The sequence below is a fragment of the Prinia subflava genome, chromosome 8 (genome assembly GCF_021018805.1).
Source record: "Prinia subflava isolate CZ2003 ecotype Zambia chromosome 8, Cam_Psub_1.2, whole genome shotgun sequence".
Taxonomy (NCBI): Eukaryota; Metazoa; Chordata; class Aves; order Passeriformes; family Cisticolidae; genus Prinia; species Prinia subflava.
Window position 1 is genome coordinate 9132744 of NC_086254.1, and position 15681 is coordinate 9148424.

Sequence of the window (15681 nt, forward strand, 5' to 3'; positions counted from 1 at the left end):
ATCCCTCCTCCAAATGGAAGTGGTTTGATCATTCCTCTGCTCTCGTGCCAGCCACTTTTTCCATGTATAAAATGCCCAGAATTGTCAGATATCCCTGGAAATCAGAATTTTTCTTGGTTTTTTCCTTATTCTGTGTAATTTTGCAACACAGAGTAAGTTTGCTCTTAGTATCGGGGTACAAAGTGAATTCTTACTGGTGATGGAAAATAGACAAACTCAGTGTAAGGGGAATACGAAGAACATAATGATGAAAAAAATCCTTTAAATCAGCAAGATGTTTTTAAGAGTAGCCCATCAAAGATGTGTACCTCTAATACATGAAATAAATGATGCCAAGTATCTGGCAGCTCAATAAATACAAAAGGAAACTTTTCTTAAACTCCTCACGAGGTAGAAAGGTGTTTTATCAATCACCCCCATATTAGAAAATTAGATTTTTCAGGATATTTCAAACCCCATTGCCAGTAATACAGCAGGAGAAGCAAGGAAAGGACAGAAATACAGATTCAATACAATGCAGTTCCTGAGGATTAAATTTTAACACCATCAAAGCCACACAGCAAAGAATGAATTCAAGAATTAGCAGATTAAAACTGCATTTAGTCAGCCTGGGATTGGTGAGCTGCAGATGGGACCTTTCTTGAGAACACACATTTTAAATTCTAGTTAGGATATTCTGTGATTAAACGCTCCTCCAATTTTTGAGTACATCACTTTTTTTTTTTCCTGCCGGCTACCGTGATACAAAAGACATCTCCTGCAAACATAGAACTGGTAAAAAAAAAGAGAAGTGCAAGTAAAAGCCATTTAGGTTTCCAGCAAAGACATCAAAGCAACGCAGCTAATGGACATCCAGGGTAGTCAAATCACTCCTGCAAAATCCATTAGTTACTGAAAGTTCTGGAGGGCTCAGTTTTTACAGTAAAACCTGTAAAAACTCAGTATCCAGTTTCTCTGTTGGGACACTGAGGTGTGAAGATCCAAACGATGCTGGAACTGAACTTGTATATTTGAACCTTTTGAACTCCAGCTGCCCTTCATAAATTACTTTACCACCGGCTTTAACACGTTCCTAACCCACCGTGCAAGAAAAGGGAGGAATCATGAAAGCAACCCTGGAAATGGAACTGAACTTTCTAACACTTCCAATGGAATTCGTCTTGGTTCAAAAGACAAGCACCTATGGCAGGGCTGGGGGAGGAGGAGAAGCTTCCAGACGGAGCAGTGAAATAACATCTGTTCTCATGCTATGAAAACAGAGCGGCCAATCCCCCTCCCCAGCCCAAACCCACTGGAGGTGGATGGAAATGGCCCCACACAGGAACAGGCAGTGGCTCCTTTCCATCTGGAAACGCTGTCAGAGGGAAGCAAATCCCACCAAATTCCCAGCTGGGGCAGGAACTTTGTGTTGCACCTCGGAGTGGGACGTGGTGCCCTGGATGGACACAGGTTTGGGATGCTCGGGGTCCTCCCACACCCCACCCACAGCGAGACAGAGATTCACCCTGCCCCTGAGGGAAGCTCAAATATTTAGAGTTTAGAAACTAATCCAACTCCAAGACAATGGCAATAAAGATTCTTAATTAATTTTGAGGTGAATTAAATTCCAGGACGGCAGCTCAGGAGCTCCAACACTGCTTTCCATGGGAAATGAGGACAATGAGCAGGTCCCTCCTCCTTATTTTTTTGACTCTCAGTGTGTTTATAGACAGTCACTGGGATGTCAGGGAAAAACTGAAGTTTTAGGTCCATAAGAGTGGAAAGGCTGGTTCCCAAACAGGACAGCACATTTCCTACAACCAAACCAGATATTCCCTTCTCCTTCACCTCCCCTGCCTGCAGAGAGCTCAGCACAGAATCCAAACCTCCACAGGAACTCCTCAGCCCTGCTTGCAGAAGGATTTTTGGGTTCAGAAAAGTCACCAATTTTTTTTTCCATCTGAGATTTGTCATTTACAACTGAGGAAGCTGCCCAACTTAGAGGATTGTGCTTTCAATGGGCCAGCTAATATAAAAATAACTGCTTTTCTCTTTGGATTAGGATGTTACCACAATTTATGTGGACACTGCGTTTCAGTTTCTCTTTAAAATGATCTTGCTAAGCAGCAAAGGGACACAGCAGCTCCCATTTACAGGTCACCTCAGGTCTCCTGAACAAACTGTGCCCCAGGGTTTTAGTGAAACTCAGGAATTCCAAAAGCAAAGCACATTGCCCTTAGCACAAAAAATGCTTCTGATTCGCAGAATGACACAAATGTACAAGAGAAAAAAAGGATGCCTGATTATTTTTTGTAATGGATGGCTTTTAGATGGGCAGAACACACTCAGGCATTTCTTAAAGCCCCAAACCACGGGTGATTTCCAACAAAGGCCTTGTGTGAAGTGCTGCTTGCTTATCACAAAGACTTGGAAAAAGAATTTTCAGGGGTTGAACTCAGAGTTTTAACCCTGGACAAAGAATCAGAAGCTGCACAAGTGTGTGCTCCTTAGTCCTGTGGTGCTGCCACACTGCTGGAGCTTGAACCCTTCGGATTGATAAGTTCGTGTGAAATTATCTGACATTTCCAAAGAAAATAATTAAAAAAGGAAAATGACACAACTTTCTGAGTAAAGTACATGGCACAGTTTGCCTGTTTAAGGAATAAGATACACAAAATCTTATAAAATGTGGGCTTGCGACTTATGAAATTACCGCCTCCATTAATTACGACTGCTTAATGAGACATTACAATGGACCACATGGAAAGTCCAATTCAGGTGAATAACACAGATGGTAAAAAGAAAAAATATCACTAAATTTATGTAATTTAACCTGGTTTACTTCCCACTTGCACGAAGGAAAACTTGTGGTTTCTCCCTCCCTGTCCCCCAGCACAGACTGGCTTTCTTTCCCTGGCTTCTCCGCTTGGAAAGGAGCCACGGATCATTTACAGACTTCCGAGGTTTGCTGGGGCACTTTCTGAGGATCCCTTTGGAAAATGGCACCACATTTCAAACCAGAGGGACGCAGGTAAGAGCCTTGAAAAAACAGGCCAGCAGCCAGAGTGGTCATCAGTAATTTTTGTTTAACTGTATTAACAACGTAATTTAGAGCGTTCACATCATCCGAGTATCCCCGCCCGGGGATCTGCAGTCATTACATCTCATCAGCCAGAAAGGATCCACATTTCTGACATTAAACAAACAGTACACGAGGCCCCAAACCCAAATGGCAGCAATAACCCCCTGTGCCAAACCCAATCCCCCAGAATTGAGGAAGCAGAGCTCTTATCCCTGGGAGCTCAGTGCTGTGGGACTCCCAAGCAGCGTCAGGAGGTAAAAGCCCAGGCTGATCTCCTCTAAGAGAGGCTTCATCTGCTGGGGGGCATTACAAAATAGCAGAGATCAGTCCTGCCTGATGCAAACGTTAAGTCATAAGAAGAACATTACATAATGGACGACAAAATGTTAAATTATAAGACTCAAATCAAGGCCTGGATGTGCTGCAGCGCACCAGCCCCACGACGAGAGGGCACAAAGGAACAAGAGAGTTCTCAAAACACTTCTGTCTCTTAGGCCATTTTTGGTTTATATATTTTGTTTCACTCGTTGATAATCTTACAGACAAGGAAACCGTGCTGCTGGGGAAGTACTAAATCACACCAAAAGAGCTAAGGTTTTTAGATGAAACAAGAAGCTGATTACACATGCACTGAGTATACCAGTCACTAAGCGTTTCTGGATTGCAGGGATAAGATACTCTCTTTGCTTATTACTGCCTCCTTGATCCAAAGAGATTTAAGCAACTGTTTTCAATTAGATGTTTTTAAGCTAGTAAAACTACATCCATAAAGACATATTTATAGAACAACTTAAAACGAGAAGAATTAAAACGACTGCAAAACTGATGAATTCCATTCCCCCACCAACCCTCCCCCCACCCCACCCCGAATCATTTACTGACCATTAACGAGCAAAAAGCACTGCAATTTTAAGAATTAATCCAGTGTTGCAAAATTAAATCAGATACACTAGGAGGGATAATGACAAACTGGTGGCTCCAGCGTTGTCAGTTTGCGGGTGATACAAGTTCAAGTCGTCTGTGCTAGTGGCCACTCTGTTGGAACAAACATGAACATAAAAGGGAACATTAAAAGTGCAGCAGCACCAACTGAAGCAATTCTGTCGCTGAGGACGCAGGCTCAGAAGTGGCACAGGGTAAATATTGCATTTTAGAAAGGAGCTGCCCAGTTCCACAAAATAAAGGAAGAGGCAGCAGTGGAAGTCAATGAGAGGGAGAGGATCCTCATTTCCCTCTAAATTCCAGAGCACAAGAGCCTGGCAGCGTGGCTTTGCCACACATGACTGCTTTCAGCCCCGGGAACCCATGAGGAATATTCCGAGAGCTCCAGGAACAAAACTGAGCTTTGATAGTTTTCATCCGACAGCTGCTTAAACAGAATTTGCCTAAAACGCTCTGCAGCATGTGACTGGAAATATCTGAGGGTGAGCTGCCTCATCTCTGGCACTGGGGAACACAGAGCTGTGGCAGAGGTTTGGGATGGTCACAGCCACGAGCAGGGACACCCTCACCTCTGCCAGAGCCATCACCAATCAGCTGCTCACTGATATTTCTATTTTATACCTGACTGGCCCACATTGCAGACAAAATAACAATAAGAAAAGCCCCACTCCAGTCCTGCCTCCTCCTGCTGCTAAACCCGTCTGAAGAAGCTCAAGGCATCCTAAATTTTATCTTCCCTAAACTTCCCTACAAGCTCAATTTGCTCCTACCTAAGCACATCGTCATGAAAACACTTAAAAGCACATTAACGGTGGAGTGACTTGGAGATTCAAATACATCACTTAAACATACATATTTTATACATTTAATACCCTTCAGGATCAGGCCATAAATACAAATGGATGTTACAAAGCAGGACCCAGAGTCTCAATCTGTCACTGGGGCCTTGGCCTGGGCACCTGGGGTGATGGGTGCTGTGCCCTGGACCTGGGAATCTCAGGGAAGCAAAAGAGACATTTTATTTTCCTTTTTTTATTTTTTAATTTGCATTTGCTCCACGTGCTGAAGAAGCACAGGCAGCATAAGGAAATTTAGCCCTTATTTTGGGTGATTGAACCCAGAGTTACATCCAGGGTCAGTTTTTAGGGGAATTCTTCAGTCCTGAAGCAGGGAAGTGCCCCTTGGCCATGCAGCACCTTGCCAGTGCCCAGAGGGGATAAAAAACATATTTGGGAATAAAGGGAAGGAGGCAGAGAGGATTCAAGCAGTGACATAACCTGAGCAATTGCAGGCTGGTTCCTGTTCCATGACGTTCAAGAAACAGCTGCAGTGATGAATTCATCCCTTAAATCTCTGTATTGATCCTGCCCAGGCCAAACCTATTGGACAGGCAGATCCTCTGCTGGAATCACTCTGTACATCCAGATGGGCCATGGGATCATTTAGGTTGGAAAAGACCTCGAGGATCATGGAGTTCAATCATCAGAGGCATCATTACACCAGATTTACCTTTTGAATGAACGTGTCTCTGACTCTCTGACTTCTTAATTAGTTTTGATCATGTTTAGAACGTGTTAAGAAAGAAGATTAAAAATATTACATTTCTTTTTATGGAAAACTCAGGAATGACCAGGCCAACCCAAAGCCTTTCATTCACCAGGTGCCTTCCTGCAGGGCAAAGGATGCCTGGTGTGAGCAGGAGCCACAGGATGAACCCAAAAGCAACTTTCATACAACGACATCCAAACTGGCAGAGCAAATCTAAGAGATACAAGTGAACATAAAAGCAAGTGAAATAACACGGACAGAGAGGCAGCAAACAACCTTGCCTAAGGCACAACACTAATGCCACACTAACTTCAAAGCAGCCACTCAACCAGCACAGGTGACAAACAATTTGCATAAAAATAGGTCTAAAGCAGCACTGGCTCCTTTTCCTTCCCTTAGTCCCTTCTGCTCTTGCTCACTTCAACTCTTTTTGGTTTTTTTTTTCATTTTACACATGGAGCAATGTATATAAACCAGAATGCAGCATTTTGGCTACAAGTTTCCTCAAATAAACTCAGCAGAGAGAAGCCCACCGCATCAGAAGCTTTATTCTGCCTATTCCTTTTTGTTTTGCTCATTGTAATTTATAATGAACCTCTTCCACAGTGAGCTGACTCAGGGAAAAACCATTCTGAAAGGCATCAGCTACTGATGAATTGTTTTTATTAATTAAGTTAGAGAAACAAAAACCACAGTGGTTTTCAGTGCTGCAACTCGCAGCAGAACCCGCAAGCTTGGAGGCAGAGAGTGTGAAAATCACAGCTCTGCTCTGAACATCTCCATTTATTTACTGAGGGGCTGAAATTCCAGAGACAAGGGGGCTTTTCCTCTCTCTTAACCTAAAGATTTGGTCCTTTGAGCAGCTGCTTTGGACTTAAGAAAGCACCACAAAAGCCACTGCCTTTACTGCATTAAAAACTGAAATAATGGGTATTAAGCAGAAGTAGCTTTTATATACCCTGATATTTGAGAGGTTCAGCCTGCACGGGGCTTTGCTGAAAGAAGAGTGGATGGAAGAATGGAGTTAAGAAAAGCATTTAATCCTGCTGAGTTCCAAAGACCTTTGGATTTTTCCTTTTAAGTTTTAGCAGCCAAGAGATTCAAGATTTGTTTTCCCTCAGGATTTGAGGCTGAGGACATTGAGGAGAATCTCTGGATTTTGGACACCCCTTGGTCCTGGGACATCACACCAAGGAGGGTGAGGTTCCCTTGCTGGGATTTCTTCCCTTAACCATGCAGTTGGTGAGGAAATGGATAATTTTCAACAATAAAACTTCAGGATTCCCTTCTTTAAGCTAGAATCCTCTTTGAACAGTGACATTTTATATCATGAGCCTCTACCTTTGGCCATCAGCTCTTCTGCTGCTCACCCTGTTACCCAACCTCACGCATCTTTCATGGAAAGAACAAAAACAGCCTGAAATTTGCACATGCAATCAAAAGGAAGCTTATTCACACAGTTAGGAACATGCTTTTACATGCACTGCTGGTTACTGGAAAGTTTAACTTCTGTTAGAGGATAGAAATAAAACAAAACAGGAAAGTGGATATTTTTCTTACTTATTTCAAGTGTACATATTTTAGGTAATTTTATTTTTTCCCTGTGACACAGAATAGAGACTCCTCTTGGAGACTGTAATAGCCCTCAGCGTGTTTTCCACCAAGAATGCAAAAAAGAAACACTTTTGCTGGAGAAGTCATGGAAACTGGTAAATTGAAGACACAAGCCCTCATTGAAAACCTCTAATTTTTTAATTAAATTTACATGTCAGTGGATCTTTTGAGCTTGGCCTGTGTGTTTTTTATAATGTACGTTTCTCCTGCTTTTTTCCCATGGGTATTTCTGCACTGTTTCCAAACTGGGATTGCTCAAGTTGAAGTGTGATAAAAGGCACATTATAGTTATATTAAGCAAAAGAGGGAGGAGAAAGCTTTTCCACAGTGCAAAGCGAGTTGTCCTCCAGGCCTCATTGCTGGTAACAAGCAGAGCAAGGCGAGCACTCAGCTAGAAACTGCTGCCATCAAACCAACGCTTTGTCTTGAGAAGAGGGGCGATTTATTCCACCCCTGGTGTGTTTTCTGCTGAAAAATAAAATAAAGGTTGTTCGCTTCTTGCTCTGGGGTATCATGAAGAACACGTTGTGAGTAACACAGCACGAGGGGAGAGCTGGGTTTTGTGCTGGTGTCACTGGTGTGATGCTGCTGGGAGGAGCAGCACAGGAGCGGATTTGTGGATTTGTGTTTTGGGTTTTCCGCCCTTCCCAGCCGTGTCCTTCCTCCTCACAGCCGTGTCCTTCTTCCTCACAGCTCCCTGGAGGATGCAGGGACCTGGCCCACATCAGCAGGACCTGACAGTGCTGCAGCCACGGAGACAGGCAGCAGCTGGATGGGGAAGGGAAGGGAAGGGAAGGAAAGGAGGGCACGGCGGCTCAGAGCGGCAGCAAAGGTTTTTCACGGCAGCTCTTTGCAACCCTCCAAGGAGCTGCAGAGGCTGCCCATTAAAACCCTGTTAAAACACTTCTGATGTTGTCAGCAGTGGAGAGCTGGAATAGCACAGTGATCACAGAGATACTATCTGCCTCAAGCAGTTCAGTGGTACTGTCAATAATATGAGCAGGAAGGTACAAGATGAGCAACAACCTAATTCCTGCATCAAAATTTCATAAACTCCCTCAGCTGGTGAAGGCTAGAGATGTGGGCAAACACAGGCCAGCCAATAAACCACCCAGAAAAGATGACCTCTGGTGTGGAAGCTTTCCCAAAAGCTTCGAACCTTTAAGTTAATTTACACTTTGAGAGCAAAGCAGAGTGAGGGGAAAGCAGCAGGGGTGAGGTGATGCCTCTCCCATCAGAGCTCCACACTCCTGCCAGTGCCCCAGGAAAAACCACAGCACCACTTCCAGCCACACACCCTTCCAAGTATCCCAGATTATAGTTTCTCCCCACTTTTCCCTGCTTTATTTTTTGATTTATCTTCAGTACTAATTCCTTGGGATAATTTTTGCAAGTGTAGTCTTGCCGGGTGGGAAAACTTGCCACTTCTTGAGGAAAGAGAGTCCTTGTTTGAAAATAAACCTCCTGATGTGCCAGGGTACTAAAACTGTGAGTAATCACTAATTCTGTGATTCTGTACTAATTCTGTGAGCAGAATCATCTGCTTCTCTGCTACTCTGTGCTTGTAAGTGCTACTCACAGTGAGTAATGGAGAAACAGGGCCAAGGTGAAGAGTTATTTATAATACAGTAGCCACTGAGTAAGAGCTTAGCTATGAATTCACTGCTCTGGCTACAATTTTGTGAGAAAACAGACAGAGCCAGCTTTTGGTTTCCCAGTTTTAAAAGCTATACACACACTGTAAACTAGCAAAAATAATTTGGGAAGGACTGAGGTGGTTATTTATAAAGCTAGCATAAAAGCAGAGATGCTTTATTCCTTAGGTGCTTAGGCAGGGAAACTCCTAGACTTGACTTAAACCAGTCTCAGATGCTTCCAGCTTTTAATGCAATAAATAGAGCCAAAATCAGAGCTTGCTGGGAATCAAGCAAAGAATGAGAGTGTCACCTGCTCAGCAGGGCTGGCTTTAGGGGTCAGAATAACCCTCCAATTTTTAATAGGAACTGCCTGTGCCAAGGGTCTCAGAACAAACTCCTGTCAGGAGCACCCTGGATCTGCACAGCTCCAGCACGCTGAGGAGTATTTTTGAATTATTTCTGTCAGCCCAGAATGAAGCAAAGGAATAATGACATATTTGGGTGTTAAAAACAAAGGGATTGGGAAAGCACTGGGATAACAGGATTGAGCTGACCACACTCCTGAATTTCCTACACAGGAACACGTGAGTTCCCAGTGCACCCTGCAGAATAAATGGATATTTTCCAGCTCCCACATTACAGGTCATGACTTCCTGGTGCTAATTTGGATTCTGCTGAGGAACTTTTTATCGACTGCAGTTTGGAGAGCAAGGCACAGCGAGAGGTCTGGGCTTGGCACTGAGTGTTTGAAGGCTGGTTTACAGAAAACTCTGGGGTTTACCCCACAAGGACATGGGGCTCAGATTTGGGACGGAAGCAGACACTCAGAAAACCAGAAAGAACAATTCCCCAATTTAATTCTGAATTGTAAACACAAAAGGAATGGTTTCTTAGGGGGTTTTTAAACCAACTGCCAGCTTTACTATTTGCTCTGCTTCCAGTCTGGAGTGTCCAAGGGGGATATTTCACCTTGACACACAAGTTAAAGTCAAATTAACCTGTCCCATCCTTTTTCAGAGAGTTTATTTTAGTGCCACTGAGCCCTTTGCAAGTGGCCAGACTTCCTCTTGGACAAGCCCTGAGCTCAGACAGAGCCACCTGAAAAGCCTGATTAAAAACTTACAAATTCCAAAACTAAGTATCTTGTACTTTTATACATCTTATGATTTTTATCATACAGTTGATAAAATGTTGATATCATACATCAACTTATGAAGTTGTCTTTCCCCCTTTCCTTATGTAAAAAAAAATTAAAACCACTCAGTGTCAGAGAGAAGGAACACAAAGAGTAATGACAACCTCATTCCCGCACTTTCAGGAGCCTGAAGTTAAATTCCTGCCTTTGTACAGCTGCTGCCCTTCTTTTATTAGCTAAATATTGTGGCACCAGAGCACGAAGAATAAAATTACAACCATTTGAGATGAGTGTAACTTTTACAAGAGTCAGATATCCCCAACAAGCCGACAGTCAATAACCCAGCACAAATTAACTCTGGCAAATAATAGGTGTGTTGACCCTAAATTCATGAGGCAATAAAACCTACCAACAGCCCGTTGTTTTTAAAATACTCAGGCACTTCTCAAAGACAATATAGTTTTTGTTTGGGAGCAAGAAGATCATTAATTAGGAAAGCTTTTAAAGGAAGTTTTAGTATCATTAGCAAGAGCTAATGGGAAAATAAATTAAGTTACAACATCTGACACCAAGTTTGGAAAAGAAAGGCACAAAAACCCCAAAGCTGCCTTACATGTCCCAAGAATTGCACCCTTCTCCACAGACCTCCAGAACCACAAGAAAAAAATTAAATTTCCTCCATTTCTTATTGCATTTTGAGTTAGACACGTTGCTGCCAACACACTGCAGTCCCAGAGATATAATTTGAACCAACTTTGTTCACCCCTCCAACCCCACCACAACGAAAATACACTTAGAAACACAATCTAATAATCTGTTCTCCCAAATTTGCTTATTTTTCCTGAGAGCTTTTCAAGAATAGTAAAGCTCAGGTAGAGTTGCCCTGTTGGAAGTTCTTGTGCGGATTTTTATTCCTTGAAGGAAAACAAAATTTCTAAATATTTTGAGATTCTGTTTTTTTTAAAAAAATAATTAAATAATACAGCATGAAAGGTGGCCTAAAATATTTTATGGCTTGGAGGAAAATTTTCTTCTCCCTTGGCCTGGATGCTTTGCTCAGAGACGCCACAATGTCTGTCAAACAATCCTTGCATACGAAGGAAGGCACATAATGACATTGTCCATTACTTCAACCCTGTCAGCTGAGGAATTATGAAAGATTTATACCTATTTCATATTAAAACTATTTAGTAAATGTCACATAGCACAGCAAAAAAAAACCCAGGGGCACGTTATTGAGAGGGCAGCAGGCTCAGCACAGAGCTCTTGAGGACGCCCAGCCAGAGCAGACTCTGCATAAAACCCTACAGGACACAGCCTTTTCCTGGTTTTCCAGGAAAACTGAAAACAGAGGATTTAAATATTATGTGATTTAAAAGGGAAGGTGTGCAGAAAATAAAATTAAATATTAATAACATAAAAAATTTGGAAAATTAACCGAGGCAATTAAAAACCCGGGACAGGCTGCCTAATTTCAGCAGAAGATGCATTTTCCTCTTCCCTTTTGCTTCAAGCTTTGCTTCTATGAGAACTCAAGTAATTAACTTGCCAGGGGAAGAAATTTTCCTCTTCAATACCTTTGCATTTGTACAAAGCAAAACCACACAAAATGCTGATGCAGGGCCCAGAGGGAAGATCCTGGAGTGTGGAGCCCACCCCTGCCCAGGCCACCTCAGAGCCACCCCGGGCTGCTGCTGCCTCTGGCTGTGCCTGGGATGCACCAGGGCTCAGGTTCCTCCTGCTGGGATGGAGCTGATCCACAGGAAATAAGAAGGAAAAATTCATGCTCAGCTGCTTAATGGGAACTGACGTGGCCTCTCCAGAGAGGGAGAAACTTTGGATGTCAGGCAGGTTAGCATAGGGCAGGCAGACGGTCAATAAAATATTCAATAAAGGACTCTGATATGATATATCTAATATTGTGGAAAAAGCCAGAAGTCTTTTTTTTTTTTTTTTTTTTTCTTTTTCCTGGGGATAAAACAAGTTTTAAATGGTGGTTAAAATGGTCTATACAATATTAACCTCCTAAAGCTTGAGAACAATTGTGGCTGCGTTTTGAACTTGTTAGAAAAGGTAGAAACATCTAAGCTTGTGTAGCACATGATACATTTGTGGGCACAGGCAAAATGGGTAATTCAGAATAAGGGCAATGCAGTTTTTCACCAAGCCTGTTACAAAATTATTTCAAAAATGATCTTTAATTCTTAAAAATAAAATGAAGAGTATTTTTGGATCACCAAATGCACAGGATGCTCAGGGAAACAGGCACAAACCTCCCCCAGTGTGGATCCCAGCAGAGATCCTGACCTGCCAGTCCCAGGGCTTGCTCCTGAACCTGCTGCTCATTTTCCCAAGCAGGATTCCAACTCCATTCCCTCCCTGAGTAACTTTTCCACACCAGCTCTTTCATGCCCTGCAGTTTTTTACCCCCAGAGCACCAGACTGGAGGGGTTGGGAGGAAACCCCTGGAGGGATCAGGGAGCAGCCAGCCGTGAGCAGGGAATCCCTGCAATCATTCTAATGAAGCTAAATCTTGGGAGTTTACATAAAAGGAAAATTAAATCAAGCACTGGAGTGGATTGGAAAGAAATGCACCAGGAGATGGATAAAGTTAATCACGTTTAGTGAGGGCTGCTGCTGACCTACTCAGCCTTGCCTGGGAGATGCCCTGCACTTGCTGAAGTTTTATTATTTGGGAGCACAGAGCCCACAGGGCTGCAGCAGCTGCCCTGAATTCCTGCAGTGATTTTCCTGCTGGGAAATTCCCCCTGAGCATCACTGCTGGCTGGAAAGGCAGGAAAGCAGGGCTGGACACTCTCACCTGGGGACTCCCAAAGTCTGGCCCTGTCCTTCAGACCCTGCACTCAGGGAAAAACTCCACCTCAGTGAAATAATGAGGGCAAAATTATCACTGTTACGTTCTAGCAGAGAATCACTGAGGTTGGAAAAGCCCTCTAAGATCAAGTCCCCTGCCAAAGCCACCAGGAACCCACGTCCCCAAGTGCCACATGCACACATCCTTTAAATCCCTGCTGGGATGGGGACTCACCCTGCCAGGGCAGCTGTGCCACTGCTCTGACACGGGGACACAAAGCCCCAAAATCTCCTCAGTGGCCTGGCAGGAGCCAAAATTCTGCCCCTCAGGAGCTGCTGGGTGTTTTGGGGATGTCCCCAGCCCATGGGCCCCACGCTGACTACTGGAGTTCTGTCTGACATTTATAATTTAAGAAACTGAGTTGTATTTCTCAAAAGGCTGTGCTGGAGCAAATGTCTCCTTTTAACTCCTTCTGCTTTAGGCAGTATCAGCTACACAAACCACACAGTCTCCTGATAAAGGAGCAAAAGATTAGGATATGAATCTGTCAAGTTTGGAATATTTTTTTCTGTATGGCTCTGTTAAATCACTGAAGACAGTAACGCTTCAGTATGTTCTGAGAATAGCTCATTTGTTCTTTATTTCAGCGCTACAGAAAAGATTATTTGCAACTATTCACTTCCTTACAAAATATTCAGATTCCTCAATGAAAAGCATTTCCCACATTGTGGAGCCACCCACACAGCTCCATTTGAACGTGAATGAAAAGCTCTGCTTGATGCTGCTGAATATGTTAACCTCTCCTGGATGCCCAGCCCTGTGAGCCACCCTGCTCCTGCATCTGCACAGGGAACAGCCTGCAAAACAAGCTGGATCTTGTTATTTCAGACAAATACAGACAACAAAGAAATCAGATGATTCTGACTGAAACACCCCAATCTGTGCCTGCAGTTGTTTCATTTCTGGCAAACCAACCCCGAATTTCAGCTTAGTAGGAATTAATATTAATGTGCAACAGATCATAATTAGTAATGGGATATGAAACATTTTCCCTTCTACTTTGGGCTACTGGTGTCAGCTTTGGCCAGTTTTAACTCAGTCAGAAACCATGCCCAGTTCATGACCAGTCAGTGGCCTGGTGGTTATCAGTTACACTCTCACAATTTGCACTCATAGAGCAACCTAACCCAAATTTTTGAGGGAACATCAGTTCTAATCCTTACATCTTTGTTACAAAAGTGCAGTTTTTGAAATGCCACCTTGGCTTGTGACCACGCTGACCCGTCCCCAGGCTGGTGTGTGGTGCCCAGTGAGGACAGGAGGGGCAGGACACTGCTGGGCACAGGGAACCCAGGCTGAGCGGTGCTGGAGGGATCACAGCTCCCAGAGCAGCTCCTTCTAAAGCATCAAAACCTCCCATGAGCTCCCTCCCATTTACCAAACGACTTTAAACCCGACCTAGAGCTCTGCTTTAGGCCTCACGTGCGCCAGGACCTCCCTGTGGGCACAGCAGGGTCCCTGTCCCCTGTCCCCTGTCCCCTGTGCCAGCCTGGAGCCTGCCCAGCACACACGGCCAGGGGGTGCAGGATGAACCCACCCAGAGCGTGCAAAAAACCCAAACACACCAAACCCCCCCTGGGATTCACCACAGTTCTGCAGGCTCCGTTCTAAACACAGCCCAACCCGGACCCCAGCTCTGTGAAACCTCTGCCTCCTCCCTAATTTTCCATTTTGCCCCACTCACACATGCCTGAACGGGAATCCCAAGGAGGTGCACGAGGCTTTGGTGTCACTTTTCCCTTCCCACCATCCCGTTTCACTGGGAAATCTGGGAAACTCTTCCATCTGTCCCTCCCCTCCTGCCCCATCTGCTGACACCAACACTGCAGCACCGGCTCCTTTCAGGGATCACTAAAAGAGATGGCTCTGAAGAAATTCAGAGAGAAAAAATAAAAAAAAAATTTAAAAAGGAAAGGAAAAAAAATGTAAAAAAAAGAAAAAAGAGTTGCTCTTCTTTGAGAGCTAGCCGGAGTGCAGAGCTATCTTCATAAATAGACAGGAAACAGAAAAGACTAATGTTGGGCAGATGACAGATCCCTGAATTCAGTTAACTGGCCTTCAAGATATGAACTGTTCTATTAAACATAGAGGCATTATGTTGGTCATCCACTTTAAGCCCAAGAGTGATTAAAATGCTGGCAGAAAATAAAAACTGGCTATTGAAGAGCTTGCCCCGAGGTCCTAATTTCAAATCAAATTTTACAGCGCCGCACAGGAACAATGGCAGCCCAGTACTCCAAGTCTTCTTTTTGTCACTTTGTACAAAGAAACCCCCTCAAACTCTCTCAAAGAACAATGGCCCCTCTAGATTCACAACTACGCCAAGAATGGGCTCAAACCATACAAAAACACATTTTAAAAATACATTTTACACTGCCCTTGACATTTGAGATAAATAGAAGCCAATGCATTGAAATTCCAACTATTTTTTATATCCTTTCACAAAGTGAATTTTTTATTTTCTCCAGTCTACTTGATCTTTGACATTCTGGCCTCTGCAAGAGAAGGACACAGCAGAGCAGTCAAAGAAATTAATTACGCAGATAATTGCATTTTATTAAAATGATTACTGTAGCAGGGAACACCACAAACGACACGGCCTCGGCCCCCTGAAGAAACCAAGAGGACACAAACAGCTCATTTTTAATTGAAAAACTTCTCAGCTATTAACATTTAATTATCTGTTACCGATATATGGAACCAAGTTTAATTAGCATTTTTTCTATACCTCAGGTTGGCTTCTCAGTAAAAAACTCTCCTTTTAAAGTTCCTCTGAGCTGTGCAGATTCCCCCTTCCTCCAGCCCGAGTTTATTTGAATTTGGCAGCTTGGAAACAGCCAGTTGTTTCCTAGTGAACAGCACACAAGAC

The 15681-nt window shown here is 43.6% G+C and overlaps 1 protein-coding gene across 7 annotated transcripts in view; it reads right to left on the reverse strand.

Moving 5' to 3' along the window:
• BCAS3 (BCAS3 microtubule associated cell migration factor) overlaps nt 1-15681 on the reverse strand; it is a 300416-nt gene that overhangs the window by 97298 nt on the left and 187437 nt on the right. Inside the window, exon 23 of one of the 7 annotated variants that reach the window (XM_063402850.1) lies at nt 3937-4096. The exons of the other annotated variants lie outside the window; for them this stretch is intronic. Coding sequence (XP_063258920.1) covers nt 4071-4096 — 26 coding nt within the window. The 3' untranslated portion in view covers nt 3937-4070. Of the gene's footprint in view, nt 1-3936; nt 4097-15681 lie in introns of those variants that run through there. 7 annotated transcript variants of the gene reach the window in all.